Source organism: Sinohyriopsis cumingii, chromosome 8, assembly GCF_028554795.1.
Source record: "Sinohyriopsis cumingii isolate HCF-2022 chromosome 8, ASM2855479v2, whole genome shotgun sequence".
Classification (NCBI taxonomy): domain Eukaryota; kingdom Metazoa; phylum Mollusca; class Bivalvia; order Unionida; family Unionidae; genus Sinohyriopsis; species Sinohyriopsis cumingii.
In genome coordinates this window covers 113,020,238-113,035,261 of record NC_142968.1, presented here as the reverse complement: position 1 = coordinate 113,035,261, position 15,024 = coordinate 113,020,238, and the positions used below count along the sequence as shown (strand labels likewise).

The window sequence follows — 15,024 nt, the reverse complement described above, 5'->3', positions numbered from 1 at the left end:
TAGACTTTGTGGATGCCTTGCACTTGAGATAAGGAAAATCCTAAATTGATTATGAAACCAAAAAGGTTATGGTCATCGTGACTAGAAGAAGAAAAATATGCATGTTACACAATCCATGCTATCAAACTTGTTGGATGGCAAGCACTGTTGGTAAGGAAGAATTCCGTTGATTTCAGTGTTAGAAAGTAAATGGTCAGGGTCACTAACTGAAAGAAGAAAAATGTTTTCCAAATAATAACTAAATTACTACATCACATAATATGACCAAACTTTGCAGATAGTCTACCCTTGAGTTAAAATAGAAGCTGTCAATTTGACAGTCGAAAGGTGAGAGGTTAATTTCACTGTAAGTGAAAGAAGAAATATGGTCTCCACACAATATCTTTATTTAGGCCTGGACCAACATTGTGGATTGCTTGCAAATGTGACAAGGAAAACCCCTATCAAATATTTCTATAAGAGTTCAATGGCCAATGTCACAGTTACATAACAAATATTATGGTTCTGAGACTAAATTCAGTTTTTCACCATGTACCTTTGCAAAGTTTGTGGATGACTTACATATTTGGTACAAAGGAAGCTATTGATTTGGGAGTAAAAATGTCAAATGTCTAGATAACTTCTACTGAAATATAATTTTTGTTTGCATAATAACTTTAGTACCTTGATAAAAGTTAAGGTATGAAAGAGATCTATTGGCTTGGTGGTCCAAAGATCAAATGCCCAAATCATTTCAGCTGAGAAAAAGGTGTTTTGCAAAAGAACTTCTATATTTTAGTGAGTTCCTTAACAAAACATTGTGGATAGGTTGCACTCAAGGTGATACAGAAACGTTTAGATCATGGGATATAATGGTCAGATATAACCATAATTGTATATCTAATAAGAAAATCATGGACTCTACTCAGTAAGCTTGGTTAAAGACTGCACACCTTGACCAACAGTCAGGGTCATTGAGACAATTGGGTCAGTAATCTCACAACTCAATTACCTACATAGGGAACTATTAAATACTGGATGGGTGTATGATGTTCCATTTACGGTTCTATTGTTTGAAATTTTAATTAAATGGTTGACAGTTTGTTGAGCTTTTTATGTTGACTATTATGTCTTTGTACCTTTCCTGTTTGAATTTCGACCTCTTCAAAGTCCTTAATATTTTTCCCTGTGCAGACCCAGTATATAAATTTGAAACATTTCAAGACACGTGGCCATGTAAAGCAAAACCTTTGAGCCCACCAGACATTATTCTCATTTCTCCATCTTTATACTTGTCTGTGATATAGGTACATGCTGTAGGTATTTATTATTGATTTTTTTCCACCTTAGTTTCATCAACTTCATGATGAAACATTTAGTTTAGCTGGTAAAACAAATTACCTTTAGTACATATCCCTTTCTAACCAAATAATGAAATTCTTTCCCTTTGCATTACTTTTTTTAAATGGTTATATTTTCCACATTATAAGACATCAGCGCAAAACATATTGTGTTGGTGGAGTTACACTTTCATCAATTTTTACTGTCTCACTACAATAAATGCTGAAATTTGCCCCTCCAGTCTTTGAGAAACTGTGAATATATAGGTGTAGACAACAAAATGAATAGAAATTGCATTAATTTGGAGGTTTGATGCACTTCTCTCCTAAACTTACTTATGCAAGTGTTTGCAGGACTTATTAAAAAGAAAATATTAATAGCAGTGGTAAAATAACTGGTACTGTTGCATTGCTTTCCTTTTCCAGAACTCATAGTCTCTTGTCCAAGCTAAATTATTCTCTCCTCCAATTAGTATTTGAGTGCCATAATTGAATACAAAAGGACCCCAGTCTGAATCCTGCATGACAACCAACATACAGAATACTATTTTTTTTTTTCCATGGATAAAATATGAGTTACATGTATGCTTATCATTTGTCAGAAACTGACATTGTTTTTGCTTTTTTAGGTGTATTGTTCTTTGCATCCCTTCCATTTTCTGTTAAACAGATATCAGCCTCCTCAACCCTTCCTATATTTGAGTAAGATCTTTACTATTCTTGTTCACTTTTGGGGCTTCTGCTTTTCTGTGCAAGTGGTGTTTCCGTAAATTGAATCCACTTCATTGTTTTGGTATTAAGGTAAGTACCATCTATCACCCCTGGACATTTTATTTGCAAGGTTGCCAGTTTGATTATCCTGGCTAGGAGGCAGTCCACTGACATGTTCTTCAGTCCAATATTGAAAACTCTTCTTTGATTTGTTCAGTAGGAAATGAGTTGATCCTACCAGTTCCCTGTGAGCACAGTTGCAGATTTTCTTCTCCTTGTTTTGAAGAAGAAAGATTGTTCATTGTAAATTATGAAAGGTTAGAGGGCAGCATTTGTAAGACTTTCAAGTTTTCTAAGTGACCTGCCATTGGGTCAGACCCCCATCATTCAGATTTCCTCCAATGTTTTGAGCTTCAGAGACTAGAATCTCGATCACTAATACCTGGCTAAAGTCTTTAGTACATTCTTTGGGTTTTATAACCCTATCAAATTTTCCTATAAGAGTTCAATGGCCAATGTCACAGTTACATAACAAATATTATGGTTCTGAGACTAAATTCAGTTTTTCACCATGTACCTTTGCAAAGTTTGTGGATGACTTACATATTTGGTACAAAGGAAGCTATTGATTTGGGAGTAAAAATGTCAAATGTCTAGATAACTTCTACTGAAATATAATTTTTGTTTGCATAATAACTTTAGTACCTTGATAAAAGTTAAGGTATGAAAGAGATCTATTGGCTTGGTGGTCCAAAGATCAAATGCCCAAATCATTTCAGCTGAGAAAAAGGTGTTTTGCAAAAGAACTTCTATATTTTAGTGAGTTCCTTAACAAAACATTGTGGATAGGTTGCACTCAAGGTGATACAGAAACGTTTAGATCATGGGATATAATGGTCAGATATAACCATAATTGTATATCTAATAAGAAAATCATGGACTCTACTCAGTAAGCTTGGTTAAAGACTGCACACCTTGACCAACAGTCAGGGTCATTGAGACAATTGGGTCAGTAATCTCACAACTCAATTACCTACATAGGGAACTATTAAATACTGGATGGGTGTATGATGTTCCATTTACGGTTCTATTGTTTGAAATTTTAATTAAATGGTTGACAGTTTGTTGAGCTTTTTATGTTGACTATTATGTCTTTGTACCTTTCCTGTTTGAATTTCGACCTCTTCAAAGTCCTTAATATTTTTCCCTGTGCAGACCCAGTATATAAATTTGAAACATTTCAAGACACGTGGCCATGTAAAGCAAAACCTTTGAGCCCACCAGACATTATTCTCATTTCTCCATCTTTATACTTGTCTGTGATATAGGTACATGCTGTAGGTATTTATTATTGATTTTTTTCCACCTTAGTTTCATCAACTTCATGATGAAACATTTAGTTTAGCTGGTAAAACAAATTACCTTTAGTACATATCCCTTTCTAACCAAATAATGAAATTCTTTCCCTTTGCATTACTTTTTTTAAATGGTTATATTTTCCACATTATAAGACATCAGCGCAAAACATATTGTGTTGGTGGAGTTACACTTTCATCAATTTTTACTGTCTCACTACAATAAATGCTGAAATTTGCCCCTCCAGTCTTTGAGAAACTGTGAATATATAGGTGTAGACAACAAAATGAATAGAAATTGCATTAATTTGGAGGTTTGATGCACTTCTCTCCTAAACTTACTTATGCAAGTGTTTGCAGGACTTATTAAAAAGAAAATATTAATAGCAGTGGTAAAATAACTGGTACTGTTGCATTGCTTTCCTTTTCCAGAACTCATAGTCTCTTGTCCAAGCTAAATTATTCTCTCCTCCAATTAGTATTTGAGTGCCATAATTGAATACAAAAGGACCCCAGTCTGAATCCTGCATGACAACCAACATACAGAATACTATTTTTTTTTTTCCATGGATAAAATATGAGTTACATGTATGCTTATCATTTGTCAGAAACTGACATTGTTTTTGCTTTTTTAGGTGTATTGTTCTTTGCATCCCTTCCATTTTCTGTTAAACAGATATCAGCCTCCTCAACCCTTCCTATATTTGAGTAAGATCTTTACTATTCTTGTTCACTTTTGGGGCTTCTGCTTTTCTGTGCAAGTGGTGTTTCCGTAAATTGAATCCACTTCATTGTTTTGGTATTAAGGTAAGTACCATCTATCACCCCTGGACATTTTATTTGCAAGGTTGCCAGTTTGATTATCCTGGCTAGGAGGCAGTCCACTGACATGTTCTTCAGTCCAATATTGAAAACTCTTCTTTGATTTGTTCAGTAGGAAATGAGTTGATCCTACCAGTTCCCTGTGAGCACAGTTGCAGATTTTCTTCTCCTTGTTTTGAAGAAGAAAGATTGTTCATTGTAAATTATGAAAGGTTAGAGGGCAGCATTTGTAAGACTTTCAAGTTTTCTAAGTGACCTGCCATTGGGTCAGACCCCCATCATTCAGATTTCCTCCAATGTTTTGAGCTTCAGAGACTAGAATCTCGATCACTAATACCTGGCTAAAGTCTTTAGTACATTCTTTGGGTTTTATAACCCTATCAAATTTTCCTATAAGAGTTCAATGGCCAATGTCACAGTTACATAACAAATATTATGGTTCTGAGACTAAATTCAGTTTTTCACCATGTACCTTTGCAAAGTTTGTGGATGACTTACATATTTGGTACAAAGGAAGCTATTGATTTGGGAGTAAAAATGTCAAATGTCTAGATAACTTCTACTGAAATATAATTTTTGTTTGCATAATAACTTTAGTACCTTGATAAAAGTTAAGGTATGAAAGAGATCTATTGGCTTGGTGGTCCAAAGATCAAATGCCCAGATCATTTCAGCTGAGAAAAAGGTGTTTTGCAAAAGAACTTCTATATTTTAGTGAGTTCCTTAACAAAACATTGTGGATAGGATGCACTCAAGGTGATACAGAAATGTTTAGATCATGGGATATAATGGTCAGATATAACCATAATTGTATATCTAATAAGAAAATCATGGACTCTGCTCAGTAAGCTTGGTTAAAGACTGCACACCTTGACCAACAGTCAGGGTCATTGAGACAATTGGGTCAGTAATCTCACAACTCAATTACCTACATAGGGAACTATTAAATACTGGATGGGTGTATGATGTTCCATTTACGGTTCTATTGTTTGAAATTTTAATTAAATGGTTGACAGTTTGTTGAGCTTTTTATGTTGACTATTATGTCTTTGTACCTTTCCTGTTTGAATTTCGACCTCTTCAAAGTCCTTAATATTTTTCCCTGTGCAGACCCAGTATATAAATTTGAAACATTTCAAGACACGTGGCCATGTAAAGCAAAACCTTTGAGCCCAACAGACATTATTCTCATTTCTCCATCTTTATACTTGTCTGTGATATAGGTACATGCTGTAAGTATTTATTATTGATTTTTTTTCCACCTTAGTTTCATCAACTTCATGATGAAACATATAGTTTAGCTGGTAAAACAAATTACCTTTAGTACATATCCCTTTCTAACCAAATAATGAAATTCTTTCCCTTTGCATTACTTTTTTTAAATGGTTATATTTTCCACATTATAAGACATCAGTGCAAAACATATTGTGTTGGTGGAGTTACACTTTCATCAACTTTTACTGTCTCACTACAATAAATGCTGAAATTTGCCCCTCCAGTCTTTGAGAAACTGTGAATATATAGGTGTAGACAACAAAATGAATAGAAATTGCATTAATTTGGAGGTTTGATGCACTTCTCTCCTAAACTTACTTATGCAAGTGTTTGCAGGACTTATTAAAAAGAAAATATTAATAGCAGTGGTAAAATAACTGGTACTGTTGCATTGCTTTCCTTTTCCAGAACTCATAGTCCCTTGTCCAAGCTAAATTATTCTCTCCTCCAATTAGTATTTGAGTGCCATAATTGAATACAAAAGGACCCCAGTCTGAATCCTGCATGACAACCAACATACAGAATACTATCTTTTTTTCCATGGATAAAATATGAGTTACATGTATGCTTATCATTTGTCAGAAACTGACATTGTTGTTGCTTTTTTAGGTGTATTGTTCTTTGCATCCCTTCCATTTTCTGTTAAACAGATATCAGTCTCCTCAACCCTTCCTAAATTTGAGTAATATCTTTACTATTCTTGTTCACTTTTGGGGCTTCTGCTTTTCTATGCAAGTGGTGTTTCCGTAAATTGAATCCACTTCATTGTTTTGGTATTAAGGTAAGTACCATCTATCACCCCTGGACATTTTATGTGCAAGGTTGCCAGTTTGATTATCCTCGCTAGGAGGCAGTCCACTGACATGTTCTTCAGTCCAGTATTGAAAACTCTTCTTTGATTTGTTCAGTAGGAAATGAGTTGATCCTACCAGTTCCCTGTGAGCACAGTTGCAGATTTTCTTCTCCTTCTTTTGAAGAAGAAAGATTGTTCATTGTAAATTATGAAAGGTTAGATGGCAGCATTTTGTAAGACTTTCAAGTTTTCTAAGTGACCTGCCATTGGGTCAGACCCCCATCATTCAGATTTCCTCCAATGTTTTGAGCTTCAGAGACTAGAATCTCGATCACTAATACCTGGATAAAGTCTTTAGTACATTCTTTGGGTGTTATAACCCTTCTATGGAATGGTAACTGAAGTTTCCTTTGAGAACCTTATGCATGAGAGTTTTCCTACTTGCCTTAGCTTCATTGAAGAGGAGTGAGCTTCATGCCTTGTCAGTAGAAAAGGATTGTTTAGGGTTATTATGATTTGGCTTCTCTTCTATGCCAGCCTAGGATTTAGACTAAGAATTATCAACCTTCCATAGCTCCAATCTGTATTGAGATTCTCGGTCTCACTTATCACTTATGTATGTGCTGGAGATGATCAAGATTGGCTCCTTTGCCCAGTTTTAGGGCTTTAAAGTTCTTTTTGGCTTCATAAGGAATGGTTGGAAGTCTGTCTTCCTACCTGTTGAGGGTTCCTCACTTTGGTGGTCACTATTGCAGATTGTCTTCACGATAAGAGAGAGACCTTTTGTTGATGAGAACTGAAGCCCATACTGGAGCCCATGAAGTTAAGGCTATTGCTACATCTTGAGTCTATTTGAATCACCCCTCTTTGGATCATGTTATGAGAGTCACCTTCTGGTAGTTCCATGCTACTTTCTTTACCTTCTACTGCAATTTTCTTTATCAGAGCAAAAGTATTTGTTCATTGGGCCCTGTGGTAATGGCACAACAAGTGGCCCACCTTCTACCAGCTTACAGTAGTGAACACTCATACCATAAGGGTAAGCACAGGATATTTTTTATACAAGAGTTATTGAGGCCATCAGTCTCACTCCAGTCTTGTAACTTCAGCATTTCGGTAGTGGCAGGCAATGTATTACTGCTTTTAAAATGTCACTGCTGTGGTGGAGGTGAAACTGATGCAGGAGTCAGATTGTAATCTTGTCTTTTCAATTCTGGTCCTTCAGTACTGGACAAGGGAATAATTTGGCTTGGACAACGGATTATGAATCCCAGAAAAGGCAAGTAATGCAGTAGTAGCAGGTAAGTATTACATAATTACAATTAGTTTTACCACTTGAAAAAACCAAAAATTTCAACTATTGTTGCATATTTCTACTGGAGACATGTACATTTTATTTTTTTGTTTTTTCCTTTGGTTTTTTTTTTATTTGGTATTTTAACAATACATTGCTATGTATATATGGTTGGAGAAACTGAAGAAAAACTACCTTAGTCTGTTGGCCTTCATAAATGTTGAGTTTTTCATCAAATGACAGACAAATATCACTTGATTTTAGAAAACTTACAGATATTAATCATGGATGAAAATTAGTTAATGAACAGTGCATCTATGCCCTCCTAGCTTTGCAAAATATGCCTTCTCTACCAAGCACTTTTGTGAGTTGAATTTTACATGATTTGCCAATAACAAGCTACTTCATTGCACAGTAAGATATGAACTAATAGCTCATATATTGAATGCAGTCCAGATTTGGGCTCATTGTTGTTTTATGTAATAATAGATCAAGTTACTCATCAAATGCTTAGTTATGATCAGTATTCTCTGACCATGGTAGATTGGTATCAAAGTGGCAGTATATATGTATAGGGTTTATTGGCATGTCAGCAAAATACTGGCCACAAGGTACCAACTCAAAGTTGGGTTCTGAAACGATATATACAGCTCTAACCAATTATAATGCAATTCCAGATATATGATGGTATCATCACTATGGACCTCATGACCAAAATCATAACAGTGTTTAACAATATGGGTTGAAAGAAACCAATGCTATATCTTTTTTCCCTTTTCAAAACACTATTATTTATTAAACTTTGATCATTCCTGCTATACTATGGTTCGGTATATAATGCTGTTCTCAATATATTGCACTGTTCTCACTATAACATGCACAGTTCTGTATGGTCAGCAGTTATGGACTCAGCTACTGCAGTATACCAACAGAGAGCTGCATAGTGAATAGAAGAAAAAAATTAATGCTCACAATGGCAAATTTTCATTTGTAGTAACTTAATTTTTTTTCTCAGTCGAAAGTAATGGCATATTTTCATATGTAATAACTGATATTTTTTTCTCAGTTGAAAGTAGTGTCCTCTAGGACAGACTTTATTACATCTAAAGGTATCATGTCTGGTCTTTTGTGCAGCTATTTGTTAAAAGTTGTAAAGTTAGTTTCAAACATTGCTGATATTGGTTTCAAATTGACAATTACTGAAGAAGATATTTGTATCACCTTCACACATGAAAAGAGATTGTTAGATGTGAAATTATGTCATTATTAATTTTGGACTTGCAGGGTATGAAAGAAGAGAAAAAAGAAGAGAAGGAGGAGATTGATATTGATCTGAATGACCCCAAGACAGAGGAAGCTGCCATTAAGATCCAGGCAGGTTTCAAGGGATACAAAACCAGACAAGAACTGAAAAAGAAACTGGAAGAGAATCAGTCTCAACCAGAAGAGTCTGGTGACCCTCAGACTGAACAGTCAGAGGCAGTTGACATTGATTTAAATGATCCAGAAGTGGAGAGGGCAGCAACAAAAATTCAGGCTGGCTTTAAGGGATACAAAGTGAGGAAAGAAATGAAAGATTCTAAGTTAATACCTGATGCTGCTGGGAAGCAAGAGCAGGGTCCAACAGAAGGTGAGGGTGAGGAAGACCATATAGATATAGACCTAACAGATCCTGAGGTAGAAAAAGCTGCAGTTAAGATTCAGGCAGGGTTTAAAGGCTTTAAAACCAGACAAGAGTTGAAAGCAAAGAAAGAAGCAGGGGAGGGAGAGATGGGAGATGAATAAAATCAAGTTCAGCATCAGAAAAAAATAATTTAAAAAAATTATCCACCTTAATTCTAAAGACCTTTGGAAAATACTTCCTTTTGTATCATTGAGCTTACAGATTGCAAGACAAAAAAAGTGTTCAGAACTAGATTCATAAAACAAAAGAGCAACAGCTTTTGCACAGCATATCAAGGAATTTGTGGATGCCACTTTAAGTCAATAATCAGTTTAGCAGTGTGCTTTATTATATCACTGCCCATTATTAATTTTGCAACTTTAACTTTTCAATCAAAAGATGGATCCAATTTGTTAAATGTTGGGAATAACAAAACTTAAAGCTTGGAAGCACTGAAACCAGTTTTTGTGCCTGTCAGTGCAGATTTCTTCCATTTTACCTAAATGTAAAGATTATTGGATTTGCTTCAACACACTATGTACATGTTTCATTTAATTTTTCTGAGATATGAATTAGCATGATACAGAGAAAGGCACCTCAGAACAAAAAGATGGAAATAAAACATAATAAAGGCTGCTACAGTAATGTCACCAATAACTCATTTCCAAAGTGTGTGAAAAATCATACACAGCATTAACTAATCAACTAATAACAGCATTTAGAACTGTACATAGAGTTTCAAGTCTGTCCACCATTTGAAATTCTTTTAAAGCTATTCCCTTTGGTATGTTGCAATTATTGTGCAGATTAATGTGTTGTATGAGGTTTTGAAAATATGAACATTACTGTATTTTCTGTATGTTTTTGGATCTTGTTTAATAATAATTTTAGTGCCCTGTAATTTTTACCAAAAATGTTTTCCAATGTTTTTCCCCCCCATAACTTATGTTTTAACACAATCTAAGCAGACCTGGTGTCTCATTTTCAAGCATTAGTCTCGGTGCATTTGCAAGTTATCACAGGGGTTTGTATCATAGCTTCTTTACCAGTAAATATACATGTAACAATGAATACAAATAGTGCTTGTATTGCCTGTAGGTAAATTGTAAGAATCTATACAAACCCTGTGTCAATAAGTAAACTCAGATGAAGTTCACTTCAAATATATTTGACTTCATAAATTTTTAGTTGGAGATTAAAAATGTACAGTAAAGAAAGTAAAGGATTAGAATAAAGCCATTGGCTTATAATGTTCTTCTCCTTTAAAGATATAAAAATTGTAAACATGTCAGTTATGAACAGGTGCCTAATATTCTCAGAAAATACTTGCTCTTACTTAGCAAGAAATATATAATGCAGTTATAAACTTACCAATACCTAAAATAGTTTCAAATCCTTTTTGTTACTTATCATGACATTTACCACACTGATTTTTTTTTCATATGATTGCCATTTTGTGCAGGTAGCCACCTCTCTGTCTCAGTCTATGAGTGAGGGCCGGAATGGGAATTAAATGTGTGTATGATAATGGATGTAGACATGTTATTATGTTGAAATATGTTTTGCCTTTCAAAAACTAAACAATGCAGAGTGTTGAGGCCTAGAATTCCTAAAATTAATGTTGATCAGTGTGATGGTTGTGGCTTTTTATTTAATACGGCAGATGGTAATACTTGTTTTAATTGGCAGCCACAATATTCTTTCTTGTTAAACAATGCAGCAGAGAGTTAGCAGGAGTTCAAATAAATCTTGAAACAAAACAAAATATATTTCTTAGCGATACTATGTAAAGTGGTTTAAGGGTGCTTTATGTCCAGTGACTTATTAACCAGTTCTTTACGCAACAAAAAGGTTAACTTGAAAAAAGTGCAAAAGGAATGAGAGAAAAAGTGCAGCAGTAGTAGTCATGTTTATTTTATAGTCCTCACATGCTAGTCAGACTCCATGCTGATTATATATTTCTAGATACTGAGTGTTTAGCCTTCTGAAATTGTATACAGTTCATGCAGCTATGGAGCCTATTATTGTTAATGCTTCTGACAGACCATCGTCAATGTAGTTCTAATCTCAATACTAAAATCCATGTCTTTTTCTGTTGTAAATACCTTCAAAATAATAATTAATTCTGAAATCTTCTTTTTATTTCTTGTTTTATACAGTAATACAATTTTAGTACATTTCTAGTGTTGATTTTCACAATCACTGAATCATAGGAGAGACTGGCTGTGGGAGATTATGTACATGTCAGTTCCTTTGCAAAGCATGCACTTTGTGTCACTAATACATTTTTGGCTTTGTTTTCTGATCAGATGCCAAAAAAATAGGGAATTCATGTCGTTTTTTTATTGATTTACCCAGTATGTAATGATAGAAAATTTTCTGTTTTACTTCATGGGTTACACATTATCACTGGTACTTTTTTCGTTGCTGGGGGTGATTTTTTTTCTCAACCAGTTTACTTTTGGACACCAAATGAAGTAATTTGATATGTTTTCAGACCAAGAGCAAAAGTCGTTTTTTCTGTCTGAAAATATGCAGAAAATACAGTAATTGGAGTGACCCAACAGTATAAGATTGCAATTTTGGTATATGTAAATTCTGCGAGGCGTACTAATGTAGATATACTATTTGAGTCTCACTGAATATAATTGTGATAACTTGTTTTACTACGTTTATACATTTTTTGTATAAAACATTTTGCATTTGTGTATGTGTCCTATAATTTATGGAATTTTTACCAGGTTTTGTTAAAAGATATTTTTAATTTTCTCAATCATATAATTCATATCGCATGTAACTTTCTTACAAAACCAACATCTAAGACACAGGTTGTATCTCTGTAGATGTTTGGTTTGGTGTTTTGTTTCTTAATCAAATTAGGACGTAAATTGTCATTATAAGCCTGGGGCTGAGGACATCCCCCAAACTGCTTGGTTTGGGGCCCCAGCAGCTGTAATGAGAGCTGACTATTTTTTATAATAAAATAATTCCCAACCCCTTTATTCTTTCTTTAAATTGCGCTGCTACAAAATTAATAACATCCATGGAACTCGATACAAAAAAATAATTTCTTTATGCTGCAGCTGATTCCATGAGCTCTAAAATATGGTGGAAGTGGAAATCTTTGCTTGGCATTCTGTATCTAATGACATTTTTCATCTGCCTTTGATGACTTTAAGTAGAGATAAGATACTGAAAATTACATAAAATATTGTTACTTAAAGTATGTACAGTTTATGAATTTTGATTTGCCTAATTTCGGTGATTTCTTTAGTGCCATCTGTGTATCTCAAAAGACTAATTCTTTGTTCTCATGGACGACATTTAATTTCAAGATTATTTTTCTCTCTCTATAGCCAGCACATCCTATCCTGTTGACCAGTCCAGTATTACATAGCAGATGTATTATTCTTGAGCACTTAAAGACAAAAAGTTACACACTGGAACACACTACCTTGCCATGCAGTCTGAACGTATTCGATACGATTCTTCCAAACTGACATTTTGTACAAGAAAGCTAATTACATCTAAAACAACAAGCAGGCAAAGAGGAGCTAACTTTTTTCCTTCCAGTGTGACAAAACTTCCTGCCTGATGCACCTAACTTCTTCTCAATTGATATAATATTACTGTAGTAAATAGCACATGTATGTCAAATGTATTACCGAATTTCCTTTTCTATCTTCTCATAAATATTCTCATTCTAACATTTACTAATTTTCACATATTAATTCATACAATACTTCTTTTCTTGCATCTCAGTATATATATATATAGTACAGACTTCTAATGCATTAGTTGCCAAAAAGCTACAGATATGGCAAATTTAATCTTTTTTATTACAAATGCTCTTGATTTCGGATTTTAGCTAACAGCATGAGGTGTACATATAAAACCTTGAGCGAAAAAATGGATCTTGAGATACAAGAATTCTTACAATGGCTTTTAGATGAGTGCAAATCTCAGATTTCTTAAACTGATTGTCTTCCAACTAGCTGTGATATGTCAAGAGAATAACTCCTGATATATAGCAAATTACCTACCTTTCTAACAGCTGAGAATGTTGTAAATGCACATGAAATAAATGATTCTAGATTTGTTTCTATGAAAGAGGGAGAGAAAGAATTTTAAATAAGGAGCACATTTAACCGATGTTAAAATTGTTATATATTATAAATATTTATTTTCTGTGTGGAACAACAAATTTCTTGATTTTTGTTTAATTTAGAACACGTATTATTCTTGCAATGTAGTTTTATGTATATTCATGATCAAAAGTTGGACTCATATTCTTACAGTCGATAGGCTGTCAAGAATAGTTTAGATCCTGAAAATGTCTATTGACACAGTCTTCAGCTTTATGAAACATATTGTAATTTTATGCCAAGAAGTTTTGCATGAGGAACAAACACAGTTTGAACTTAGTTCAGATAGTAGTTTCATCTAATATGCATTGACAAATTTATATATATGTCAGTTTCTGTAGAAAATGATGTATGATTGATTCGATAATATTAACTGATCTGTTATCTGCATCTTTCGCTGATTTTGAGTATTGTTGTAGCTTACAATTAAACTGATTTAAGTAATCTGCATCTTTCATTTTTCCATTTTTCGGAATACCTTTGAAACAATCTTCTTTGTTCTTCATTTCTAACTTGTTTTTACTATTACAAATCTGTTACATTTCTGAGGAGACTTTCATACATAAATTTTTATTGTTATACAATCTTTTTTATAAATTGGCCCAGGGTATTAATATATAAAGCAGTTCATCCAAGCTTTTGTTTCAGTATCTAATATTTTAACCTTGTAGATTAAGCCTTTTTAATATTTGTTCTTACATGAAATAAAAATAACAGCATGCAAGGAAACAAACGGATTATATGTACTTTGATAACTTGAGCCAGTGTTAGCATGATGGTGTTATTTTGTCTAGAAAGTCAAGAGTTAACTCCCTTGGGTCATTTTCATTGCTTTGTATAGTATGTTATCACAGCCTTATATACATGCATGCACAGTCCTTTTAATACCATCAAGAAAACTTGTATGGTTTCTTCTACTTACATTTACATTTTACTATGCAGTCTAAAATAAACCATCAAGTCAAATCGTTTTTTTGTATTTTCTATCCACATTTGGAGTTGGTCAATGAATGACAAGAAATAGCATAGCATGGTATGGTAATTTTGTACTGACTTTTCTATAGTATAGTCTGATTACAGACTCTTGACAAACTAAGTTTTTATGGTACATTTAAGACAGATCTTTATATACATAATTTTATGCATATGAGCCTAAGAGAATTTATTCAGTGACATGCTCACTAGCCCCTTTACCTTGGGGTCTTGGTTATGATTGTATAAAATTTGTGTGAAGGTTTGTTGAAGTTTTTTTCTTTTACTTATTTCTCCTCTTAATCATTTAACCTTGTGGTCAAGGTAACATGCATGACAGCAAAGCTTTAATCATGGGTTCAGCATACAGGCCTTTGGTCAAGGTAACATGCTTTACAGCAAAGCTTTAATCATGGGTTCCACCTACAGGCCTTTGGTCAAGGTAACATGCTTGACAGCAAAGCTTTAATCATGGGTTCCACATACAGGCCCTTGGTCAAGGTAACATGCTTTACAGCAAAGCTTTAATCATGGGTTCCACATACAGGCCCTTGGTCAAGGTAACATGCTTTACAGCAAAGCTTTAATCATGGGTTCAGCATACAGGTCCTTGCTTTCTTGTTATCTTTAAGGACAATTAGGTAAGGAAGCTTGATAAAGCTATGTGCAGTAGAA

General features: G+C 34.0%; 1 protein-coding gene across 5 annotated transcripts in view; it reads left to right on the top strand.

Moving 5' to 3' along the window:
• Positions 1 to 14,343, top strand: part of LOC149794397 (uncharacterized) — a 71,031-nt gene extending 56,688 nt beyond the window's left edge. For all 5 annotated transcript variants that reach the window (XM_089968579.1, XM_089968578.1, XM_089968577.1 and 2 more), the window contains one exon: positions 8,854 to 14,343. In XM_089968579.1, coding sequence (XP_089824705.1) covers positions 8,854 to 9,354 — 501 coding nt within the window. In that variant the 3' untranslated portion in view covers positions 9,355 to 14,343. The remainder of the gene's footprint in view (positions 1 to 8,853) is intronic.
• Positions 14,344 to 15,024: the final 681 nt, after the last annotated feature.